The following is a 25,323-nucleotide window of genomic DNA, read 5'->3' on the forward strand; positions in this document are numbered from 1 at the left end:
AGCACCCAAAAATAGTGGCCCCCAAAAATCTCTGGTCCCTTCTGAAATTTAGAAAAAAAGACCCTCTTCTGGGGCCTGTCTCGCCCCACCCTGAAATCTGTGGAAAGACTCTTGTTGGTTTCAATGGGAGTTGGCTCAGACAATGCTCAATATGCAAATTACTAATATTATAACTACTCCGTTCTCTGTTGGTTTCCTTTCTCTAGTGCACAAAGTCATGTGGTGCAGGAACAAGAACAAGGCTTGTGGTGTGCCAGCGCCCTAACGGCGAAAGGTTTCCCGATCTGAGCTGTGAAATTCTCGACAAACCACCAGACCGTGAGCAGTGCAATATGCAGGACTGTCCTAGAGATGCAGCCTGGAATGCTGGTCCGTGGAGCTCGGTACGACCATAACATATTTATCTTTGTGACTCTTTTTATAGATGTTCCATAACAACAAATCTAATATGCTTAAAGCTAAGGTGTTAATATTTTGTGTCCTAAAACTGCACTTAAAGAAGATTATTTACAATATATTCAGAGTGACACATTCAGGAAGGGCTTACGTTAGCAAGGTAAACTCCTTTAATTTAAAAGGCACTTTCTGCTAGATAACCAACTTTGTACATTTTACTACATTGCAAGCACTATGCATTACGAATCTTGGTTATGACTGAGTTCTTTACGTGCAAATTAAAACCTGGCATTTTAAGCAGTACATTTAAATTTAAATGAAAGTTTTGATTATATTTTATATTAATATTTTATTGTGCACTTCTTAGTGCACATGTTGCATTTCCTCTGCCAAAAAAAAAATTATAGTTACGGGAAGATTTTGGTGCTAAGTTGCCCTCATTTGTAAGTATATGTGTTTATAAGTGTGTTATTAATTTATAAATGTATACACACCCATAAAGAAAACACATGCACGTTCCTACATTAGTATAATGCATATATACATATATATGTATTTCTATGTATGTCCATGTGTGTTTATACATATTACATATAACATCCCTTATTCTCACCTCACAGTGCAACTGATGAGGGGCCATGTTTAAAGCGGCTTTAAGTTACCCTTGCATATTTCTCTGATCCTTGGTCAAATCCCCAACCACTGCTCTCAATTACACTAGCTGCCCGTGTGGAACTATTATGGCAGCCAAGGATCAACAGGAAGTAGGGAAGCCCCCTTACTTTAGGTCATCTTTCCTCTCCAACCTCTGGGAGGGGAGTGGAATAGGAGTGGTTATGTGGCTCTGTGCCACTGGGACGATTCTCCTGCACTGGAGTGAGCCACCCACAGCTCCAGCAGTGCAAAGTGGGGGATGATCTGGACCATTATATCGTGTCCTGTAGCTTAAAACTCTACCCTGCCCAGCCTGGGATCTGTCTGCTCTGCAAGGTGAACTCCACAGAATAATACTGACTTCCTGTATAAAAGGCCCTCTCCACCTGAGGACAGGTGGAATTCTAGTGCTGGTTGCTAACAGGTGCTCTTACACTGAAGTGCGTGTGGGACTTGGGACACTGGCTAGATACAATGAAAACCATTTGATGTGACCGTTTTAAAATGACATGCAAACACATGTCAAAATATATTGTATATTTTGTTATAACGTAGCTGAAGGCTTTTTAAAGGTGATTTGACTTGAAAGCACTTTATTAAAAAAAAAAAGGCCTTTTTGTAATATATTGACTTCCTTAAACACTATGGTTTTAAAAGTCACATTGCTGGAGTTTAACATCACTGTAGTTTCTGTGGATGCTTTTGGTAACATTTCTAATATTTTTTCATACCTCAGTGAATTATGTGATAGCCATAACATTGCTGAATAGTATTTATACGGTGCTTCATCATTACAAGGGACAGTGATCTGAAATATTTAATTTGAGGTGCTAATGTATCACTTTTATACTGATAGTTGGTGCTAACAGTGAATGAGCTGAGCACTACTCAGGGGCAGCTCCAGGCCCCAGCACGCCAAGCGCGTGCTTGGGGCGGCATGCTGCGGGGTGTGCTCTGCCGGTCGCTGGGAGGGTGGCATCCCGTGGCTCTGGTGGACCTCCTGCAGGCGTGCCTGCGGAGGGTCCGCTGGTCCCGCGGCTTCAGTGGAGCCGCGGGACCAGCGGACCCTCCTCAGGCATGCCTGCGGGAGGTCCACCGGAGCCCCAGGACCGGCGACCGGCAGAGCGCCCCCCGCGGCATGCCGCCGTGCTTGGGGCAGCGAAATGTCTAGAGCTGCCCCTGGCACTACTCAATACCTGATGCAGTTGGTTTCTCCCACAACTACGTCCTGAAAATTGCTGCTAACTTCTAGTTCATGTGCTTGAATGTTTGCAAGACCCAAAAGAGATGGCTAGACTGTTCTGTTGGTTTTTGGTGTAATCCAGCATTTGGCATGATCACCGTGTCTCTTCAGGAACAGACCATAGGGCTGTATGCAGCTCTGGCGTAACTGTCAATTTCAGTGGAGTTGTGCCCACTTACATCACAGCTGGGTCTGCCCCCTAGTGTTTGATAGACAGGACTCCATCCTGCATTCCTTCCCCAGCCAAACCACCCACTGATGCCAGGTGTCAATGAGCTGGGTCAGGTGTGCAGAATCAATCATGCAGCACTGGGGTGCATGCAGCTGTAAACTGTGTTCTTAGTCTTATGTTAATTAATGTTTGCTCTAACTCTTCAGTGGAGAATCTTGTGACCAAAACATTCAGTAGTCACCTGCTCGGACCATCCTTTCTCTTGCAAAGTTTCCACTGGAGAAAGATTTTCAGAACTGAGCCACTATTGTTCCTATGTAGGGTCTTGATTTTTCATGTCAAGTATCTTATCTGTTGTTTGCCTGAGCTCTGCTGTAAGTGACTCCAGAGCTGTATATTGGAGGACCTGGATGATAATCTGTGGGCTCAACAAGGAACCAGTTTTGGCTCTCCTGAAAAATCTAATAAATATATATGTGTCCCTCGTTTTCATATTACCATGCGCTACTACAGTAGGTAGTAGGGAGAGTCCAATTTTTATTATTGTATCACCTCACTTGCTTCTAGTTCTGACATTGATTGCAGACGTCATTCAGTAGCTGTTAATACTTCATCTGTTCAGATGGAGTGTCACTACCATATTTTTGGTCACTTTTGTAACAAGAGTATAGTATTAGCTGAAACTTTTCAGCAGTGTGGATTTATGTATTTATGTAATAAAGTGTATTTATTTTTCCAATATTGTTATTTAATTTTATATAAATATTGCATACATTTACAATGTTTAATGTTAACATCGAACAGTGAAAATTAAAAACAAGTAGAATGTAATCAGAAATGAATTTGTATAATGATTTCTTGAGTCTTATGCTAAACTACAATAATACACTTACCGCTATAAGATGGCAAGATTTTCTGAATAGGTAATGTGAGATTAGATCTTCTGTCAACAGTTTTTTAAAAATCATTATTATTTATTTAGTGCTTCTCTAAGGAAATCAGTCATTCATACTAAGTAATATAAACTATATTTAGAAAGACATTTAGTTACTTTTGCAATAATGCTATTGCTCTAAGACCTCTCACTGTGTCTATGACGTACAGAGGAGTCATTTCATGCAAGTATTTAATTGGATAGTGTTCTTGCATGATTGACTGAAATGTATTATGTAAAACGTCAGAACTTAGACTGTTGGTTTTATTAATATTTAGTCCTGCAGCCCTTACTCAGGCAGATTCTATAGTGACCTTTTATGAAATCAGATGGAGGGAGTTTTATCTGACCTAAACATTTCAGGATGTAGCCAATAGATAGAGATTTTATATATACAATTTTTAAAGCTGTGTGTGAAATCATACCATTATCATATGGCATGGCTGGTGTAAATGCACCAAGCATTACCTTTGTAATGTACATTCCAGGAGAACAAAAGAATCATAAAACAATGTGGTACCTTTCAAACTCCTTGTTTATTCAAGAACATTTAGTGTTCAAGCACTGGGGAAATCATCATCCATCTGATAGAACTGCTTTTAGGACACAAACATATAAAGACTGTTACTGGGGATAACTAATACTTTCTTAACATTCAGGTGCATAATTAAGTTGGCTGACAAAGAACAACTTTTTATGTACGTGCAAATGGTGAAGGGAAACATTTGCACACTTCTAAAAACTAGGTCGCCAAGAGTCAGTATACTCAGAACCTTGAATCCATGTATCCAGAAACTAACTGGGTGAAATCCTGATCTGGTTGAAGTCAATGGGAGTTTTCCCATTGTCTTCAATGGGATCAGAATTTCACCCTCCTGAGTATAGAATCCCCACTGAAACTGATGTGAGTTTCTTACAGGTCGTGGCGAATTGGACACGAGAGTTGTGAAAGCCAGTTCTTTGAAAGAGTAAGCAAATCATAGGGTACCTACTAGTTATTTATTGAGGTGGGTCTCTTATACCCTCACTGCATGAGTATTGTACTCAGTGTTTTTAATGGGGATTATGTCAAATACTTGCAGGAGAAACTGGGGCCCTCATTCTGCCACTAGATCCACGTGGGCAGACCAATCGGGGCATTGAGTCCTATAACGGCATTTGCAAAACAACATCTGATTGGCTGCATACAGTTTATCAAAAGCCTGCCAATAATCTAGACTTTGGTTTGCTAAATCATGAGGCTACAACACCACTGCAAACAATCCTATTAAAACTGAGCACTTCAAACTAATGGCATACAGTGATTAGAGGGTAAATATTCAGGGTACATGTTTTTTCTCAAGAAAATAAATGATTGCATTAGTGTACCCTAATAGATAGCACAGCTGTACATTGATATGAGATCTGTGTAATGAAGAAATTACTTATCACAGGCTTCACAACCTTCTCACTTCTCTTCTGATTAGAAAAGGGTCAAATGAAGCAGTTATTTTACCCAATGCAATCCCCTTGGTTTCAGCTGTGACAGTCACGGAGCTGCCTGGCAGTGGGGTATAGGTCAGCGTTGAATTTGGCTTGTGCACTGTATTTGAGATAACTCTAGAAGAGTATTGTCAATTTCAACATGATCTACTGTGTGGTTTTTGCCAGCAGGCCTCCTTGTTTATCAATCATTATTATCAGGAGACTTTAGCCAACAGAAATGTTCAAAAGGGCTTTAGGGCCAGATTTTTAAAAGTGTTTTAGGTGCCTAGTGGGATTTTCAAAAAGCACATAGGCACCTAAAACTCATTGATTTCAACTGATGGTAGGTGACTAGATGTTTTTGAGCATCCAAATAGATGCTCTAATTTTGAAAATGAGAGTCAGGTACTGCAATGCTGAGTGCAGCAACACCTAAATACCTTCAAAAACCTGGGCTTATGGGCATGTCTACGCTACACCCTAAGTCGGTCTATGTTACTGCGGTGGCTGATGTCCACACTACCCTCCTTCTGTCAGTGGTGTGCATCCTCACCAGGAGCGCTTCCACCAACTGAAGAGGGGTATTGGGGGTGCTGAGAGCCCTCCGTGTAGCTCCCTGCCAGGAGCCCAGCTGCTCCCCCTCCTGCCGGCTCTCAGTTCCCCAGTCCTAGTTGGGAGTAGGGGGCAACCACCTGGGCTTATCGACTCCTTGAGCGGGGAGTGTCCGGGCAGCAGCCCGGCTGGGAGTGGGGAGACAGATGGAGAATATATTATTGCCCTTACATAGAGAATAAGATGGAGAATATATTATTGCCCTTATATAAATCGATGGTACGCCCACATCTTGAATACTGCATACAGATGTGGTCGCCTCATCTCAAAAAAGATATCCTGGCACTAGAAAAAGTCCAGAGAAGGGCAACTAAAATGATTAGGGGTTTGGAATGGGTCCTATATGAGGAGAGATTAAAGAGGCTAGGACTTTTCAGAAAAGAGGAGACTAAGGGGGGGATATGATAGAGGTATATAAAATCATGAGTGATGTGAAGAAAGTAGATAAGGAAAAGTTATTTACTTATTCCCATAATACAAGAACTAGGAGTCACCAAATGAAATTAATAGGCAGCAGGTTTAAAACAAATAAAAGGAAGTTCTTCTTCACACAGCGCACAGTCAACTTGTGGAACTCCTTGCCTGAGGAGGTTGTGAAGGCTAGGACGATAACAGCATTTAAAAGAGAACTAGATAAATTCATAGAGGTTAAGTCCATTAATGGCTATTAGACAGGATGGGTAAGGAATGGTGTCTCTAGCCTCTGTTTGTCAGAGGATGGAGATGGATGGCAGGAGAGAGATCACTTGATCATTACGTGTTAGGTTCACTCCCTCTGGGGCACCTGGCATTGGCTACTGTCGGTAGACAGGATACTAGGCTAGATGGACCTTTGGTCTGGCCGTTCTTATGTTAAGAGCTGACATGCTAAGTGATAACCAGAGGCAGATTTGGTTGACTATAGCTCTGCCAGTCTCCTCTATTCCTCAGAAAATGTATTTGCTATGACAGCAACATTACCCAGGTGCTGCATGATCCTTTACTCTTACTTTTGCTGTAACAAAAACACCCTTGAAACTGACGAGATATATATTCAACAGAACTGCTCATTCCCTCTGCCATTACATTGCTTCCTCCGTCCTTTGCCTCTTGGACGTCTCTTCAGACTGTGCGCGCCTTACAGCAGGGAACTTTACAGCTCTGTAAAGTGTCATGTCCCCGCTCCCTCCATGGCCACTATAGAAATAATAATGATCGGTCTGTGGACACTTACGTGTGGGGACAAAATACTGTAGCAGCAGTGGAAAGACAGACATAAGGTTCTACGGTCCTTAACATTGCCAGATAGATGGGTGGTATTATAGTATGTACTCAGGGATGCATTGAGAAGTAGGTGGCTTAACAAAACATAATATTTCCATAAGAAGTCGCAGCAAATAAAGTGAGAGGCTCCATATTCTATTCACAATCTCCTAAACCAGCTTCTCCCTCTGTGAAAGTCATTTTCTGCCCATTTCGACTGAGTTCTCTGGGGCATGGACTCCTTCACTGTGATGTCCTCAGGGTTCCGTTGTTGGGCCCCTCTTCCCTTTCCTCACCTCCTTAAATGCAGCCGTGGGCGTCACTCATCTGCAGAGGGTACCTTGTTCCATGTGCCTCTCATGCTTCAGCCCGTTCCTCACTTTCTGCCCTATCAGTTGTTGACTCCATCAAAACTTGCTTCCTCTCAGTATGTTCCAGAACTGAAGAGCTCACCCCAAACCACTACCACTTACAGCTGAGTCAAATCTCACTGTCACCTCGGGGATCAGAATAGAAGTATTGGACATGAGGTCCTTTTCCTTCAGCGTCTCCAGTCCATGTCAATCTAAGTGCCAGCACCTCCAAAACCTTGGCCACGTTATCTGAAATACGAAAGGGTTGGTTTAATAGCATAGGGATCAGATCTGGAACATCTGGATTCACTAGAGCCCTAGGTTCAAACCCTGACACCATCAGCTCAAAGCACTGTGGTCTTCATGAGCTTAAAGGGCTGGGATTTTCAGTGCCGGCCTAACTCTGCTGCCATTGGTGTTGATGGGGATTTTAAGGGGTCCCGCTTGCCCCAGACTGTGACCCGTTTGCCCCAAGCTAAGTTAGCTGCCAGACTCCCACCCATAGGGTCAGAAGCAGATTGCATCCTAACCCCTGCCTTTCAGGCCCAGGCCTGTTAGCAAAACCCAATTGCTATATAGAACAAAGGTTAACTTCTGCAAAACTCGTTTGTCTGTAAGGGGCACGAGGGGGGGTGATGGTGGTGAAGAAACCAAAGAAAGGGGAACTGAGGGAAGCTCAGCTAGAATGCGACAAGAGCCTTATCCAATGCAACCGCAAAGGAGGGGGTCTTAAGGCAGACAGACTACCAACAGAAACTGTCAAAGAACAATAACAGGAAAAACCAAATATGGAAAAGTACTGAACTAGCTTGCTTAATTTGCCACTGTTAATCCCAAATAAGGAAATCTAAGTGTGTGTTAATTTGCGGTTTTAGCCTTTATAAGCTTGGAGAAAATCTGTTGAAGACAAGGCGGCTGACCCCCCCTTGCTTGGGAATGCGCCGACCTTCCCTTTATGCATAATTGTATTGTGTACCCTAATAAAGGTGCCTTGCGTGTCTGACCCAAAATCAAAGGTGTGGTCAATTTTTCCACGACAGGCGTCCATAGTAAATCTTCCATTGGCTTCACTGGGAGCAGAGCTAGGCCAATGCTGAATGCTTTTGAAGGTGCCACCCTAGGAGTTTATCCCGTTGTCCTTAACCAACATTCCCCCTTTGCCCCGTGCCCACTGTTGAGCAGTTGCCATGTGCCAGTTAGCTACCTCTATACACCCCAGAGATGCCTGAATTTCAACAGTACTGTGTGTGATCTAGTGGGGTGATAGCTCCCCACTAGTCTGGCTGTGTCACCCCAGCCTTGCAACCTGGGTTGCCTAGCAATGCCTTACTAGTGTAGTTCCCAACCTGGACAGCTCACAAACAGTCTTCCAGCATGTAAGTCACACCATGAGTGTCTGTGTGTAACTCCAACCTGCCAGCCACACTTGGGTTACACTCTGACTTTTACCAGCCTTAGTTAACTCTGCCAGGTAACCCCAGCACACTCCCAATCCCAGATTTCCCTCCTAAAAATTATGTCTTGTACTGTGCAACCCTCTCCTGGACAATTAAAATAAATCTGTTGTTCCTTTAAGGGAATAATATACGTACAACTTGCCATCCCAAATGGAGTTAGCCAGACACTTCTATTTAAACATACTGGATTAGATAAAGCAATAAAACAAGTTTATTAACTACAGAGAGATATATTTAAAGTGAGTACAAGCAATGGGTACAAGAAAATAAAGATAAAAATGCCTTCTAGTGCCTAACTTGACAAACGCTGTTAGATTCAAATCAAAGTTTCTCACCACATGCTTCCAACAGCATTACTGACCACACTTGCAGGTCAGGACCCCTCCCCCAGAGTCCAAAAGCTGTTTCCTTAGGCCCAGAAAATGAGATGGGCAGGGACAGAGAAAGGGGTGTCTTGGGGTGTTTGCTCCTCCTTTTTATATATTCATTACCTCTTTGAAAAGCTTTCCCAGCTGAGAACCAAGAGACAGGCAGTCTGGCAGAGGAAGGAGACCTCCTGCTGTTTCTTTGCTACAATGCAGATCTCTTTGTCCCTCCTTCTTGCCAAAGAATGACCACTTGACAGGTGATGGCCCATTAGCTTTGTTGACACCTGGCTGGGGCGTCATCTTGCCCTTTGTCTTTGAGAAACGGTTTTAGCCACTCCCCAGACTCATCTGGGAAACACATTTCAGTCATGATTTCAGCTTATGTTCATGACTTTACACATAATGGTGCCACATGCATTTTACCAGGCTATTACTGATCAGTAATTGAGTTTTCAAATGATACTTTACACGGCATGCTATGTACAAAGATGATTACAATAATGTGTAGGGTGTGAATACAGGGGTGTATTCCATCACTCGATGTACGTAACTTATGAAATGACCTGGGATGAAATGAGAAATGTAGATAAGTGTATTATTTCATCACTATGCTCTTAAATACAGTTCCCTATCAAATATTTTTTCTGGACTTCCATGTGCCTAGACACAGCCACTCCCAGTCTTCTTCAACTGTTCCCTTTTCTGTTGTTTCCTCCTAAACAAATCTCAACAGAAGATTCCTTGCTATCTTCTAACCTCATACTTAATATCATCCTCCCCCACAAGTTTCCATTATTTGGAGTTGACGTGTGTCTTCTGTTTCCTTACCTAGTGTCTTCTGCCATGATTCACCACCTAGGTCAGCCCCCCATCTTTCACCATGTTGATCTTCCAGTCATCATACATATCGAGCAAGAAGCACAAATCCAACCTTTACGAAAAGCATAGAAACCCAAGCATTTTGCAGCTACAGTTAGGGTCATTTATGGATTCAGTGAGATTTATGGTAGGGATTAGGTAGGTTGTTTTGTATCATAAAAGTGTGTCCCAAAGAAAGTTGCCCGATCACAAAAATATTCAATGTTTTCATACTCCAGTAAGACCACCTGAGAGTACTGTCAGGTTTCTCTAGCATTTCATTTCAAGACCAAATTGGAGCAACTTAATTAGACAGATCGTATGGGGGTTCCCTCCAGATGAGGGCAGCTTGGTGCTGCTTAAGGAATAGTCCTATATGTCAATAGCAGTTAGCCAGTATGGGCAGGGATGGTGTCCCTAGCCTCTGCTTGCCAGAAGCTGGGAATGGCCAACAGGGGATGGATCACTTGGTGATTCCCTGTTCTGTTCATTCCCTCTGGCACTGGCCGCTGTCGGAAGACAGGATACTGGACTAGGTCGGGTGGCAAAGTACCTTCTTCTCAGCAGGCTCTGTCCTTTTTAGCCTGGGAGAGACAGGCTTGGGCAAAGCAAATCCTTCTAGGTCGCACAGGGTCTGGCTATTCCTTCCCTCAGTCAGTCCCTTGTGCTTGTTTTCTTCCCTTCTGGGGACAGAGCGCAGCCTTCCTGGCTGGAAGGGTTCAGAGCCTTGCTGCACCTCGCTTGCTGGCAGCTCCTCTGCTTCTCTCATTCTCACCGCCCCCCCCGCCCCACGCCGGGGAGGGTTTAAAAAGGTCTCAAGCAGTTGGAGCCAGCTGAACCTAATTAGTTCCCTGGTAACGCCTTTTCCAGCTGAACCTTATTTCCCCATGGTTCTCTCTCCGCGGTGGATTGGGAGAGGCCTTTTAACCCCCTGGGACTAATTACTACCCCCTCCTTTGTAGCCATTCGTCCTGGGTTTGCTACAACGGACCTTTGCTCTGACCCAGTGTGGACATTCTGATGTTATGTTATTTGTACTATGAGAGTGCCCAAAGGCTCCAACCTGGCTTTGGGCCTACTTAAGGGACAGTCCTTGCCCAGAGGAGCCATCTAGTTCAGAATAGGTTAGGCCCATTCACCTCCTTTTTGTTGCTGCTCCCATAATGACCATGAGAGAGCACAGTCGCTTTCAGATTGTTGTGCCTATTTTTGCTTCTTTGTGTAGTGCGTTCACTGCCCATCAGCTGACCCCACTGCAGACTAGAAGATTTTTAAGTAACCTCAATTAAACATGACAACTTTAAAATAAAAAAAGCTCCTGTTGTATTGGCCTGGCACAGATGGATGGCTTGATGTCTGTGTGGGTTGGGGAAGAGGTGACTTTATTTTAATGCAGGCATTTAAGAAAAACAATTCCCCTCATTCCTCTCCACAGACATGGTGCTTGCCTCAGGCATTGTGCCTCGGAGCTGCGAGTACTCAGCTTTCCACAACAGGGACGAGGCACCGTAATGCCATGTGCACAACGCCCAGTGAAGTCTTGTCCCTTATGCGCAGTAGTGCTGGGTATAATAGTCATGATGGTTACGATAAAAGGTGTGTTGCCACTGAGAGAGCTTTGAGCAAAAGCCACCGGTTCTGGTGTGGAGCCGCCGGTTCTGGAGCAGAGACTGAGACTCTGAAATGGTCACTTGCTGTAATCTGAAGGTAGTTCTTTATAGCCTATGGGCAAGTTTGTGATTTACTGTGCAGTGCCGCATATCCCTTCATATCATCACTGCTCTCTGTCTGGAAAAGAGGAGAAAGCATGTTCAGCAGGTTAGAGTCCCTGAACCCCGTGTTAAAGCAGGTAGGGAGAGGTACGGAGGGAGCAGCCCCTCTCCTACTCCTGCCAAAGTGCGAGGCTCTGCCAGCATGCACAGTTGCGCCAGCACAGCGGGGGAAGTAATTTTGTTATAGTCCCACACCAGTAGCCAATTACTGTCTTGGCTTCTTGGAGCAAGGGGGGCCGTCACAAGTCCATCCCTGAGTCCATGTAAACGCAGCCCTGGGGCCTGGCTCAAGCCTTCTCCCTGTTGCTTAGGGCGGCTTCTCCCTCTTCCTTTAGGGCCATGGGTTCTTTATTCTGGCACCTGGTGCCTCCACCCAACGTGACTCCTCCCTCAGCCAGGGATACAGGGGGTGCTGTCCCTTGGGAAAACATTTAACACCATGTACTATACTAGGAATGTAGGGATAAAATAAGTATTGCAGTCTCCAAAGTAACAACACAACAATAAGGGGACTTTGTGAGGCCCAGGGCACAGAGGATAAAGGGGTAAGGAAAGAATAGGAGTAACTAGAATAATAAAATAGCAACAATACTTGAAACCCTCCACCTGCCAGCACTTCCTATGGGCCCAGTCCCTCCTAGCACCTGCCTGGGCCGTATGTGAGTGGAGAATCGGTTCTTGACTGGGGAACGCAGCACTGTAATTGTTGGCCAGCTTAAAACTCACAAGCAAAATAAACTGACATGGGATTTCTTACAAGGCCTTCGCCCTTAAATGGGTAGGATTGTCCTGAGGCTCCCTTCTCTGGAGTCCCAGAGACAATGATGCTGGCTCTTGGTAGCCTAACCTGGAATCGCTCCTCATCCTCCTGGGTTGCTAGTCTCTTCTGGGCTGTCACCCATCGGTGACCCAGTGACCACCGCCAGAGTTCAACGTTTCCCTCTGCGTAGGAATGGGAAGTTTCATGGGAACCTCCCAGGCTGTGATGCTTGTTCTGTCTCTGCTTCACTCCAACAACCCAACCCTTTGTATCTGAGCTCTAGCTAATGCTTGGTTCTGGTAGTAGCTTCGAGCTTGTTCTGTCACTAGTCTGCACTCTAGGCAGTCTGGGAAATGGAGTCCTGAGCCTCTGCGGCCATTGCTGCTATAGCCCAAGGGCGAGTCGCTTAGAGTAACATGTCAGGAACAACTAATTCCAGAGAGGGTTACAGTCACAATATGGCCCTGTACAAACTAAGCATCAGTTGTAATATTGTTTAGCGTCTCACAGACATGTACAGCTTAGGACCCCAGTTCAGCAAAACACTTAATGCATGTGCTTAACTTTAAGCATGTGCTTAAGGCCCCGTTGACTTCATTAGGAGTCAAGCACATGCTTAATTGCTGACCTGAATAAGGGCTGAATTTTGCAACCAAGAATCCAACAGTAGGAAGTGGTCGCTGGACCAGGATTTCCTTGATGCTTTGGGATTAGAATTACTGTAGCAACCTTACCTTTCAATTTGTGAAATTTTGTGGACATATGTATTTTTGGAGGCACTATTTTCATGTTCTTTATACACTTGTATATTTTCTAGATTCAAACAAATAATCCCGGAAAATTCCCAGAAGGAAAAAAACATCAGGAACTGAAAGTTAAAATGGTTACAGTAAATCTAACTCTTAGACACAAACTGGTTTAATGCATAATAAATGACCATTGTTTTTAATCCTGAAATCCTGAATCAGTGTTTGTTTGATTTTATCTGGAATGGAGAGTATGAGCAGTTGAAAGTACTTACAACTGCTTACAACTTACAACTACTTACAAAATAAATTTGAAGAAATTAATTTCATACCATTATTTAATATGGATAAAATTATTCATTTTATCACAGTATAAAATGATTTCTCCTTAGATGAGAAGAGACAGTTGTGCAAAATGGAGCTGTGTGCACACACATGCAAACCCCAAAGAGTTCTGGTTGTGTTGTGGTTTGTAGTGTCACAGTACTCTGAAGCATCTATTTATTTCTCAAAGACTCTGTGAACAGGAATACAAGAAAAATGTTCTGAGGGTTTTTAAATACTCATTTAAAGACTGTTGTGGAACATCTTATTATTGGTGGGATTGTGGCATTTGACACGACTCAGACAATCAGCATAGAATTGACCTTAGCACAATTCAAAGGCACGTAGTAGGTTTCACTTTGCTCATGTTCTGTTGAAAAGCTCCTTAAGAAAACCAAGCAGTTTATCTGACTGTGACAGTGTTAATATGAATGACTGTTACTATGACACCTGTTCTCCCTTTCAACTGCATTATCTGCTGGCAGATCCACCTGCAGACCATAGGCTTCTTTTAACTGAAATTCTGTCAGTGATCCAGCAACTTACGCTGCTTCCAAAGAGCCAGGCTTAGGGCAGGTCTACACTACAACCCAGATCGATGCTCTGAGATCGATCCACCGGCGGTCGATTTAGCGGGTCTAGTGGAGACCCACCAAATCGACAGCCAATCACTCTCCAGTTGACCCCTATATTCTACCCCCGACGAGAAGAGTAAGGTAAGTCGACAGGAGAGTTTCTCCCATCGACCCCCCACGGTAACTCGACTTAAGGTACGTCGACTCCACCTACGTTATTCGTGTAGCTGGAGTTGCGTAGGTTGACTTACGGCAGTAGTGTAGACATAGCGTTGGTGGTTGTCAAGAGGTTGCTGGGTGACTCACCGAGGGTGGGGTGGAGTCAGTTTGGGTAAGTGGATGCTGGTGTAGGGTCAGCTGGTGAGAACAGGCTGGAAACCTGAGCCAGGAGCAGGAATAGGCTGGAAACCTGGCCGTCGGTAACACCCTGAGGCAGAGGGAGAGTTCCCAGCTGAGTGATGACACTGCACAGACTGATTTGTTGCTTTCTGTGGCAATAAATAGCTGCTTGGGGGTCATCTGACCCAGTCCTGGCTCGTGGATTGGCTGCTGCAGCATACCTGAATAATGAGTCATCGCAGACTGTCTACCCACCCCCTGCCCCCGCACAATCTTAGTTATCTACTGTGCTACTGTACAGCCAGAATCTGGCTAACGGCATTTAACATCCATCCTACTTAGAACCCAGACTGCAGTCTGATAGCACAGACAGAGCCTTAGAGAGAGGCTTCTTTCAGGCTAGCTTTTCTGCTGAGCACTGTGGAACAGATCTAGCAAAGCACTTGAACATCCGCTTAACTTGAAGCATGAGAGTAGTCCCACTGAACTCAAGGGGAATATTGAAGTGCTTAAACAAGCGTAAGTGTTTTCCTGGATCAGCGTCACCACATGCAGCACTTCTCCAGGCTTGATTCCTTATGGAACTAAACCTCACCTTCTATTTCCATTGAAGTCACTGTAGTGACAATGCTCAGTATCTGGCCCTCTGATGATAGTGCATTTAAATGAACCATTTTATAATTTAATTTGTTTTGGACACATTGTAGATTCTTAGCTGTTTTTTTCGATGAAGTATCATCCTAATTAATTAGCCTCTTAGAGTTGGTATGGCTACTTCCACCTTTTCATGTTCTGTATGTATATATATCTCCTCTCTATATGCTCCATTCTGTACATCTGAAGACGTGGGCTGTAGCCCACTAAAGCTTATGCTCAGATAAATTTGTTAGCCTCTAAGGTGCCACAAGTACTCGTGTTCTTGTAGCTCCCCTAGTATTTTCTTTGTCATACCATGACAACTGTGGCTGGGAACGGAGCTGATCAGCTACACATGCTCTCATTCTGCTCTTTGTCCTACGCTCTCTTGTAATCTAGCCCAGGGGTCAGGAGCCTATGGCATGTGCGCCAAAGGTGGCACGCAAGCTGATTTTACGTGGCACGCTGCTGCCGGCCTGGGGTCCCCACCGCCGGCCGCGCTCAGCCTGCTGCCTGCCTGGATGGACGGAACCCCAGGCCAGCTGCAGGCTGAGCGGGGCCGATGGCCAGGACCCCAGCTGGCAGGGGCCGGTGGATGGAACCCCAGACCGGCAGTGGGCTGAGCCTCTCAGCTCGGTGCTGGCCTGGGGTCCCAGCTGCCGGTCTGCTCAGCCCGCTGCCAGCCTGGGGTTCCATCCGCCAGCCCCAGCAAATGTAAAATGTATTACTGGCATGCAAAACTTTAAATTACCACAAATAAATGAAAGGTTGCTGACCCCTGCATGCTCCTACATTAGGAATTTTTGCCTTCCTTCTTCCAATGAGCAGCAAGCCTCTCACTCTAACCCCTACCTGTGGCTGCCTCTAGCTTGCTATATAACCACACAAAGTTCTTGCATATGCAGTGAAATCAGGTAGGGAGCAAGAGTCCTTGGTCACGAAGGATGTAATTGATAAGTGCATTAAGCTCTTCTTTCTTTCTTATATAGCAAGTTGTGCTTTACTAGTTCTTTAGTATCCCCTCTTCCCATCAGCTGGACATTTGCTGGTCTCTGCAGCACGTTGGTATGAACTTGATCAAAAGGATATTTAGCAGTTGCGTTGGCAAATGCTGATGGTTCATTAAGTGATTTCGGAGAGCAAGGTACTCACTTCAGCATATTCAGCTAATCCTCATTCCACCCGCCGGGAGGAAGCAAACCAACAATGGTTGCCATTTATCCCCAAGGTTACATTTTGTCTCCCAAAGCACTGAATTCCTGTACAGCAATTGAACAGTGTGCCAGATGGCAGGAAACCGTGAAGGGCAGTAACACAGAAATGGAACGTCCATGGATGAGATGAAGAACGCAGTGCCTTCAAGCTAGATGGATCCCTGGGCTGTGATTTGAAGCCTGCACATATTTTTTTTCCCATGTTGCAAATTTATACATAAATACCCTAGACTACAATAGTAGTTGGTTCCTCATTGCTGAAGTATTAGAAAGGGTAATAGATTTGTCCTTTAGAAAGAAGAATATGCTATTATCATGGACTCTGAGCATGCAGGCATTTACCATAAATATAACACACATAGTGACTGTTCGGTTGTGAAAGAAATTGTGTTGCAAACCTAGTTGCAAAGACACTTAAGGAACTCTACTCATGTTTTTTATCTTTTTTTATCTCATTGGTAAGGCAGGTGGGTTAGCTGCATGCATGATTTCCTAGATACTAAGCACCATATGTTAGCCTCTGGACAGTATGTGAGCGATGATGTATTTGAATATAAAGTCCTAACAAGATATTTTCTGTTTTAAGGGAGCCCTGCTACCAAATCCCTGTAGCAAGTTATTTTCTCTGTCTTGCCTATTTAGATTGTCAGTTCTTCCAGACAGGGGCTGTCTCTTACTATGTGTTTGTACAGCACCAAGCATAACAAAACCACAGTCTTAGTTGGGGCCTCTAGGCACTACTGTAGTACAAATACTTAGTCATTATAAAAGTGTGATGTCCGTTAAATTAGGTCAGCCTCTGCTTTAATTGATCCCATCTCAGTTCCTCAGCATGTCAATCACATTCCCTGGACACGCAGACTCCTCTACACTTTCATATACCAATTTGCTCACGTAACCTAGATATCACTTTGTCCTGGAGGATGAAGGGGGAAGGAAAACGTGCAAGCCTCATGTTGACTGAAAATACATCAGTAGCTAATGCACTGGGGAAATGGCGCCGGTAATGCTGCCCGCATCAGTGCAACCCGAGGTCATTACGAGGTATTATTTTTTGAAGTTAAATAGCTAGGACCATGGGACACCTGGGAAAATTCTGCACGTAGTGATACATATGCAAGAGCGTGGTCTTCAGCAGCTGGCACATCACTGTACAGAATATAATGACGGTGCAGAACAGATAGTCCAGAACAGCCCTAGAAGGAAATATGGGCCATTACAAATACGACCTGGCTGCTGCAGGGAGAAAGATGAGTACGTGACTTTTTCCTGGCTTGTGGTGTACTCAGAGCTCCCTATTGCCCACAGATATGTGCGGTTGGAACCTGATCCAAAGCGTGAAGACATCACCGTGAATCTTTCCACTGAACTCAGTGGGCTTTGGCTCAGGTCTTTGAAGAGTTAGCGCAACGTCCCCGCCAAAGAGTTCTTTGACCAAGGGCCATCTCTCAGGGTAGGGCTTCGCTGTGCACAAAGGGTCCGTCTACACTGCAAAATAAAACCCCGCATCAGCAAGTCTCAGACCACAGGTCAACCTCCTTCGCTGGGTTTCAGAGCCCAGGCTCCAGCTGGAACATCTACCCTGCTATTTTTAGCCCCATAATGTGAGCCCAAGTTTATGGGATCTGGGCTCGTGGACTCAGTGTTTCCAACCCTGCACTTGAGCGTCCAGACTGCATTATAAACCTGGGTTTATGGTTACTGGATTCGGTGTCAGAGCCATGCCAATGTGTCCATACACAGACCTTTTGACTCGCTTCAGTTTGCAGGGCTTGGCTGGCTCTGACCCAGTCCCCTAGTAGGGACCTGAGTGTTTGACCCAAGGCAGACTGGTGTGTGTGTGTGGACAGAAGGGGAGCTTGGGCTCAAACCTGAGTCAGAGCCCGGGCTTAGTGTGCACCCTGAAGGACCAGTAAAATAAGCTACATGCATATCCATCTCTGTTGTACAAATTGCACAGTATTCTAAGGCAAAATTTTCCACAGCACTCACTAATTTAGGTGCCTCAGATTATGGGTTCCTGTCTTTACGCACTTAGCGTACGTCTCCATTGCAGCTGGAGGTGTAATTCCCAGCTCCGGTAGATGTACACTCGCTAGTTCCGATTAGGCTAGCGTGGGAAAAATAGCAGCGTAGCTGGGAGGGTGGGGACGGCAGCTTGAGTTAGCCACCCAGCTACAATCCCTTCGGAGACCGTAGGTACGTGTAGGGCAGCTAGCCCACGCCACTACCCGCTGCCACCAACCCACTGCTATGTTAGCAGATTGCCTCAAGCAGAGCTAGCGTGCGTACGTCTACCCACACTGGAAATAGTCAGATACCCCAACTGGAGATGTGTCCCGCTGTGGCGGCGATGTGTCCAAAGGCCCTGACTTTCAGCAATTCTGAGCGCCTACTGCTCCATTTGAAGTCAATGATTTTTTTTTTTGTCAGCAGGATTGATCACTAGAGTTTTGTCAAAAAATGTGAGGAGGCGGAGGAGGACAGGAGCGCTGGAACAGTGGGGGTGCTGAGAGCCACTGAACCAAACTATAACCCTTGTATATAATGGAAACCACTTCAAGCCAGGGGGTGCAGGAACACCCGCAACACTCCTAATTCCAGCAGCTATGGAGGAGGAGGAGAAACTGTGAACACTTCATCCATTTTTTGGCCGTGGTTTTGTCATTGAAATGAAAAACTGATTCAAAAATTCAAATGCCAGAAAATGTCAACCTGCTCTACTGATTGTACTTCTGATCCATAGATTGGATGGCAGAAGTACAAAGAAGCCAGATAGTCTATTGTAAAACCACCTTTTCATGTGGCTGAAAAGCCAAACATGATACTACACTATTGTGTCCATGGCAGTAACTTTCCTTACGGAAACATAGGCATGTTCTGCCCGGATCACCCTCAAGGAAACCCAGTGACTTCAGTGGAGGTAGAATTTGGTCTGAAGTGTTCTCTAGCACATGTCTACAAACTATTAGTTAAAAAAACGTGGTGTTCTGTTGCAGGCATGTGCATTTTCTGTAACAAATATATTAATTTTATCCCATTCAAGAAAAATCCCAATGTCCATTTACTTTTCACTTCCCTCCTTTCTCTCACAGTGTCGGTGGAAAGGAAAGTATTACCGTGTACATCGCTTGGGGGAAGGGGAGGACGTTGGTAGACTCTGGTGCTGTGGAGTAATTTTTGTTTATGTCCCTGCTTCAGTAGCTCTGTCTCTTTAGTATAAAGATTACTCTTCCCATGTTAGTTGTAAATAGCTGACATGTCTTTTGAGTTGTTACCAGAGACAGACACCAGCAGTAGAGATGCACTAGTAGCACTGCAATCATTAGCACCAGGAGTTCCACAAATGTGGTGAAGTTGTTCTATATGAAAACTAGAGCCCTAATTAAGCAAGTGCCTAGACCCATGGACGTCAATGGGAATACTCATGTATTTAAAGTTAGGCAGGTGCTTACATACTTTGCTGATTTAGGGCCTATGAAACTTTTGGAGGTTGTTTTGGTGTTGCTGAATGCCATGTAAAGACTTTAATATGTTTTTAAAAATCCATGTGGTCCAATGGAGCGGCGTGCTGGCCAGAATCTATCCATGCAAATCTTGCTAACATATTTGCATAGGTCTTAACATATCTTCCTCCTGACAATAGAAATGAGGCTGTGTGCTTCATAGGGCCGCATTTGCAGAGCACCAGCGGTATCTGTGAGTCGATCTGTTTGCATGCACCAATGCAGAAGCGAAGTACAGTAGCTACTTGATTGCCATGATCTGGTTACAGCTGCATTTAAGGAGGCTCATTGAATTTCAGTAGCTTAGTGTCTAATGTAAAATGACACTGCGTTGTATGAAGGAGAAACATTAACCTCCTTAGTTTTTCTGTTTTGTTTCATCTAGCATGTTTCAGCTAAGATTTTTGGGTAGGACGACTGAGCGTTTACGTTTAATATGATCCTAAAAATGTGGAAAAGTAAACCTTCAGAAATGGGTTTTAATTGCCTTTGAAAAGTTGCACATTGCAAAATCTGATAAAAATGTGTTTAGCTTTATTTTTCCCTCCCTTCTTCAGGTAACTGATTATAATTATCTGAGGAAGCCCTTTTGTTGCAGCTTGCATTCATTACATTTAATACTTCCCAAATTGTAAGGCTGCTGCACAGTGTCGGTAAAAATGGCCTTGACAGCACTCTATAAAATTTTGTTACTCTGAAGAATTAGCCATATTCTTGGTGGGAGTTGGCAGTTCTGCCCTGTAGTTACAGCCAGTTGTCCATTTTCAAAATACAGACAGCATAAAGTATGCATACTATAAGGGTCAGTTCTTGCGCTGGTATCATCCACATATATCCAGTTGCAGAAGTTGGTCCTAACTGATTATAATTTGTGGAAATCTTTTATAACCTAGGTGGTCTTTGTGGGTATATATTCCGTTCTTTTCATGCACTAAGCCAGTCAGAAATCTTGGAATCTACTGCAGACTTTCCATTTTGTAAGAGCCTTAATGAAGCAGGTGGCTTCTTATCTTCCAGATTTTATACATAGTGAGGAATAAGCTGATGCAATTCACACATACTTGGTAACAATGAAATAATCTTCATAATTCTTGCAGTCTGAAATAGAAAGCAAATTTCTGTGAAAATGAAAATGCCAGCACTGGGACAATGGAACAGAGCATTGCATCTCAGGAAATGTTTTGCTTCACATTCTGAGTTACAGCTTCACTGACCTTGATGGGAACAACTAATAAGAACATTTATTTAATTTAAGTAGAACATTTTAGGTTTGTTATTTTTAAATAGACACCTTTCCAAAACTCTAGGTGCCTTACTATAATCACACCAAAAATAGAAGTAAATTAAACCTATGCCCCCAGGACATTGATTCTAAGCTTTTCTGGGAAGAGATTGTTTATTCTCTGTGTAAAGCAGAAGGCAGGACTGTAGTGCTATACACATGTTAAAGAATAACGATAACAATAAACAATAGAAATGTTTCACTATACCTTTAAAGGTAGTGGACACCGTTTATTTTTAAAGTAATAACACTTTGGACACATCGCCGCCACAGCGGGACACATCTCCAGTTGGGGTATTTTCTCAACCCCAGCATTGCAGCAACCTGCTTAAGTATGAGAAGCAGAAGGCTAAAACGGACAGAAAACAAAAGTGAAATTGACTAGAAATCAGCCTGCAGACTGCTTTGCCAGATAGCATAGGGTGACCAGACAGCAAATGTAAAAAATCAGGACAGGGGATGGGGGGTAATAGGAGCCTATATCAGAAAAAGACCCAAAAATCAGGACTGTCCCTATACAATTGGGAAATCTGGTCACCCTAAGATAGCACCACTGTTTCATCAGTTTGTGCTGATAAGATCCAAGTTACACTCTCTAGCTGGCAGTGAATTAAGCCTGTTGGGAGTGGATTGGGACTTCGTTGCTATTCTGAAGCACCTCTCTAGCTCAGGCTAGCGCATGTAGGTGCAAGAGGGAGGATCTTTACCACCATCTAAAGCCCCACGTGGCAGGGAGTAAAGGTTTGAGGCAGTTCTGAAAGACCCAAGAAAAACTTCACTTGAACTTCTAAGTTCACTGTCGGTATATGTTTAAAACGTTCATATAGCTACCAAAGGGCCCAGTCTTGCCAGGTGCTGGCTGAGTGCCCATTGCTTCAAGGGAGTGACTCCACTTTATGTTGGTGCAACCTAGAGCCCAGTTTCGCTTGTAGGGCCTTCTGCAGTCCTCAGTCTGTGTCTAATATCAGTGGCAGTTGCCTATGTCGACTAATTGCAGTAGCTCAGATTGACTTTCTGGGCTGTTCTTTCTCTCAGACAAATGGGAATTCTCCATTTAATTTGAGCTCCGAAGTACATGAAAAACCCCATGGTATCAACTTCCTGGAGTCTTTCTACTCTCTTAAACCCAGCCGTAGCAAATGGAAGTTTTGCATGAGGCGAGACTGCAAGATTCAAGTTGGATTTTGTTGTTGTTTCCTTTGTTACGCCAGACAATCTGCCCAGTTTGTAAGGTGTTAGGGTAGAATCTTCAAAAGCAGGTCAGTCGGAACAGAGTTAGACTAACGGAGCATGTCTGAGAGTACAACCGCTAAGTCCAGAAACCCTGTTAGCATAAGACCATCCATCCAATGCACATTGGTGCACATTTAGGGCCAGATCCAAAGCCAGTTTTGGTTAGTAGCAGTCTCTTTATTGACTTAAATGATCTTTGGATCAGGCTGATATTCCATGAAAAGAGAGTCTCAATTCTCCCCTTTCCCCATTACTTTGAAGTATTTTCTACAAACAAAACAAGAAAAAAGAAGTGTTTTCATCCGTACACTTCACAGGCTTTAAAGAAGCCAAGGTCAAAGCTTACCTCACCGTGGAGCTGTTACTGGCATAAATTGTAAGCGGACCATGTTGTTTCCAGCTATAAAAGAATTCTAAATTCTGTTAACGACATGCAAAGTTCTTCCAGTGTTAGAAATAAAAGGAGTCAGAGTGCACCACCTTGGTGTCTACCTCCATAAATCACATACAGTAGAAGTGAAGCACATCCTTAAGCTTTTTTTCTGCATCACATATGCATAAAATAGTGCCCCAATAAAACTGGAAATAGCTAAAAAGAATTTTAAAAACATCACAATGTCTGCTCTTGTCAAAGGGAATTTCAATCCTCAGAGTCTTCGTTTCATTTGATTGTTCATCCTACTATTGTTCCTTTTAAGAGTAAAAGAGTTTACAATTCACATATACATGAAAGCAAATATGGCTTAGATCAAAAATGTTTATGCACAGCTGTCTCTTTTTCATTTATGTTCTAGAAAGGGAGAACAGAAGAATGTTTGGTACCAGACATCATCTTGAGAATATCCCAATTATATTCAAGCATTAGCAAAATTAGTTAAATGTACATAGACTCCTAGACCTTAAGGTCAGAATGCAACAATGTGCATGTAAATGTGTGTGAAACTCACCTAGCGACATCAAGTTTAAGGTCAGAAGGGGCCATCAGATCATATCACATATATCACAGGCCACCTACTCACTAAACCCAATAACCAAAATATTACAGCCGACAGGAGACTGAACTATTGTGTGCTACAGGCAGAGAAATTGCAGCAAGGGAGGTTTAGGTTGGACATTAGCAAAAACTTCCTAACTGTCGTAGTGGTTAAGCACAGGAATAAATTGCCTAGGGAGGTTGTAGAATCTCCATCATTGGAGATTTTTAAGAACAGGTTAGACAAACACCGGTCGGGGTGGTCTAGATAATTAGTCGTGCCTTGAGTGCAGGGGACTGGACTAGATGACCTCTCAAGGTCCCTTCCAGTCCTATGAGTCTATGATTCTAACTCTTTTCCCATGTAGAGCATAGGTCTTAGAGTCACATACTCTGGATACTCTTCCTGGTACTGTGAATGAATTGCATGCGTGACCCCAACTCACATGGAAGTTCATCCTGTAAGGTGTTGACCTTCTATAAGAGCTCTCAGCATCTCACCGGATTGGACCTTGTATCTCTCTGTTCATCAATCTGTAAAATGAGGATTAAAAAAACACTTACCACTGGCACCGTACCTACCAGTACCACAGTTCTTGTAAGACTGAATATTTGTCAAATACTTTCAGCTCCCTAGAAAGGTGCTATGCATGAGCATCGTTATTAGTCTCTCTATTAAATGAATGGGAGGAAAAATTATAAATTAAAGACGTACATTTCTCCATTGACTGGGGGAAAATACTAATCAAGTCTAGGGATTTATTTGATTTTTCACTGTTAGGTTTAAGAGCCATGTCTGCCTCCATTCCAGGTGCAGAATGTGTAATGAAGATAGCGGAAATTTGTATTAAATAATAATGGCAGGATTTAGTCCAAAGACGGTAACCAAATGAAAACATTAGAAGGTATTTGGTTGTAACAATATTTGAGAATGTTCTTAATCTTTGCTGCCCAGACACAATTTATTTTTAATTACATTTGCTTTGAAGTTGAGCTGTTTGAACATTTTTCACAAAAACAACTGAGTTTCCAATGAAAAATACCATTGAATTTTTTTTAACCAGCTCTGAAGCCTGGCAAAAAAGCAAAACAAAATTTTGGAAAAAAATTCTGACCTTTTTTTTTTTTTTGGCTGATGTCTGAAATTTTGTCAAGATTGTGAATTTCCATAATTTTAAGACATCCCTGTGTTGGAGGAAGGAACTGTGTTTTCTCTTTGTTTTTTAATGTGAGGCTGAGCAATTTTTTGACTGATCTTGAAACTACAGTACACGTCAACAAAACTCTTAGGAAAACTTAGACTCCCTCCTAACTGAAAATACGTGTGGTCTTCTCTTAGGTGGCACAGTGGATTGACTCATCCAGAGGAAAGTTCAGCCTGCTCAAATCCCACCACTGACGCAAAGCATGGTGGAATGAGGTAGCCTAACTATGGTCACTGTGTAGGCACCGCTGCATCCTATCTTGGTTCATCTTCTCTGTTCTTTGAGTGCTCCATAGTAGACTGTATTACTTTACAGTTGAGACGGTGCTTGGCTCCCCCTTTCCCAATCACACACAAGGGCTTCCTCCCACTCCGATTGCTCAAATACATGAACATTTGAATACCTGGCCTCTCAGGTTCAGTTCCCAGTGGGGTCAACTTGGTTATTTAACTTTCCAAGGTAGATTGTTCACCATGCCATTTTTGATATGGGGTGAGGGGAGGGTGTCTTCTGGGGGAGATGCTAAAAACCAAGATGCTGGACATCTGCTCTGTTACACCAATAAATATCCCATGGCTCTTTTTGTACGAGTAAGGATTAAACCTAAAAGCTTTGGCCAAACTTTCCATTCCCCCATTTCAAATGTGCTGTACACTGTCCTTCATTCGATCTCAAGGGGTGTCATGTTTCGGGGATACTCTGTTTACACAGTACCAGTTTCTGCAATTTTTTGTGTTGAGTAACACTCAGCTGAAGTCAATGAGATGAGCATCGGTAACTACTACGTAATCTGTGTAAGTATTTCAAAAATCCGCTCTGTGGATTGCACATCAGTTTGGGATCCTTTGAGATGAAAGGAGCTATAGATCAGGCATAAGGAATAAGAAGTGAAACAGCCAGCCGGCCATCCTAACAAGTAATTTACAAAGTAATGGGCTGGGCCTGAGATACGGAGTTCAAATATGGATCTGAATGCCTTCAAAGACCGGGGTGTTTACCTTCAGG

At 43.7% G+C, this 25,323-nt stretch overlaps 1 protein-coding gene across 9 annotated transcripts in view; it reads left to right on the forward strand.

Annotated features, from left to right (window-relative positions):
- The window catches only part of ADAMTS9 (ADAM metallopeptidase with thrombospondin type 1 motif 9), a 149,514-nt gene that overhangs the window by 77,620 nt on the left and 46,571 nt on the right, over window positions 1-25,323 (forward strand). For all 9 annotated transcript variants that reach the window (XM_039546993.1, XM_039546995.1, XM_039546997.1 and 6 more), the window contains one exon: window positions 207-383. In XM_039546993.1, the coding sequence (XP_039402927.1) occupies window positions 207-383 (177 nt within the window). The remainder of the gene's footprint in view (window positions 1-206; window positions 384-25,323) is intronic.

Source organism: Mauremys reevesii, linkage group 7, assembly GCF_016161935.1.
Source record: "Mauremys reevesii isolate NIE-2019 linkage group 7, ASM1616193v1, whole genome shotgun sequence".
Lineage (NCBI taxonomy): Eukaryota > Metazoa > Chordata > Testudines > Geoemydidae > Mauremys > Mauremys reevesii.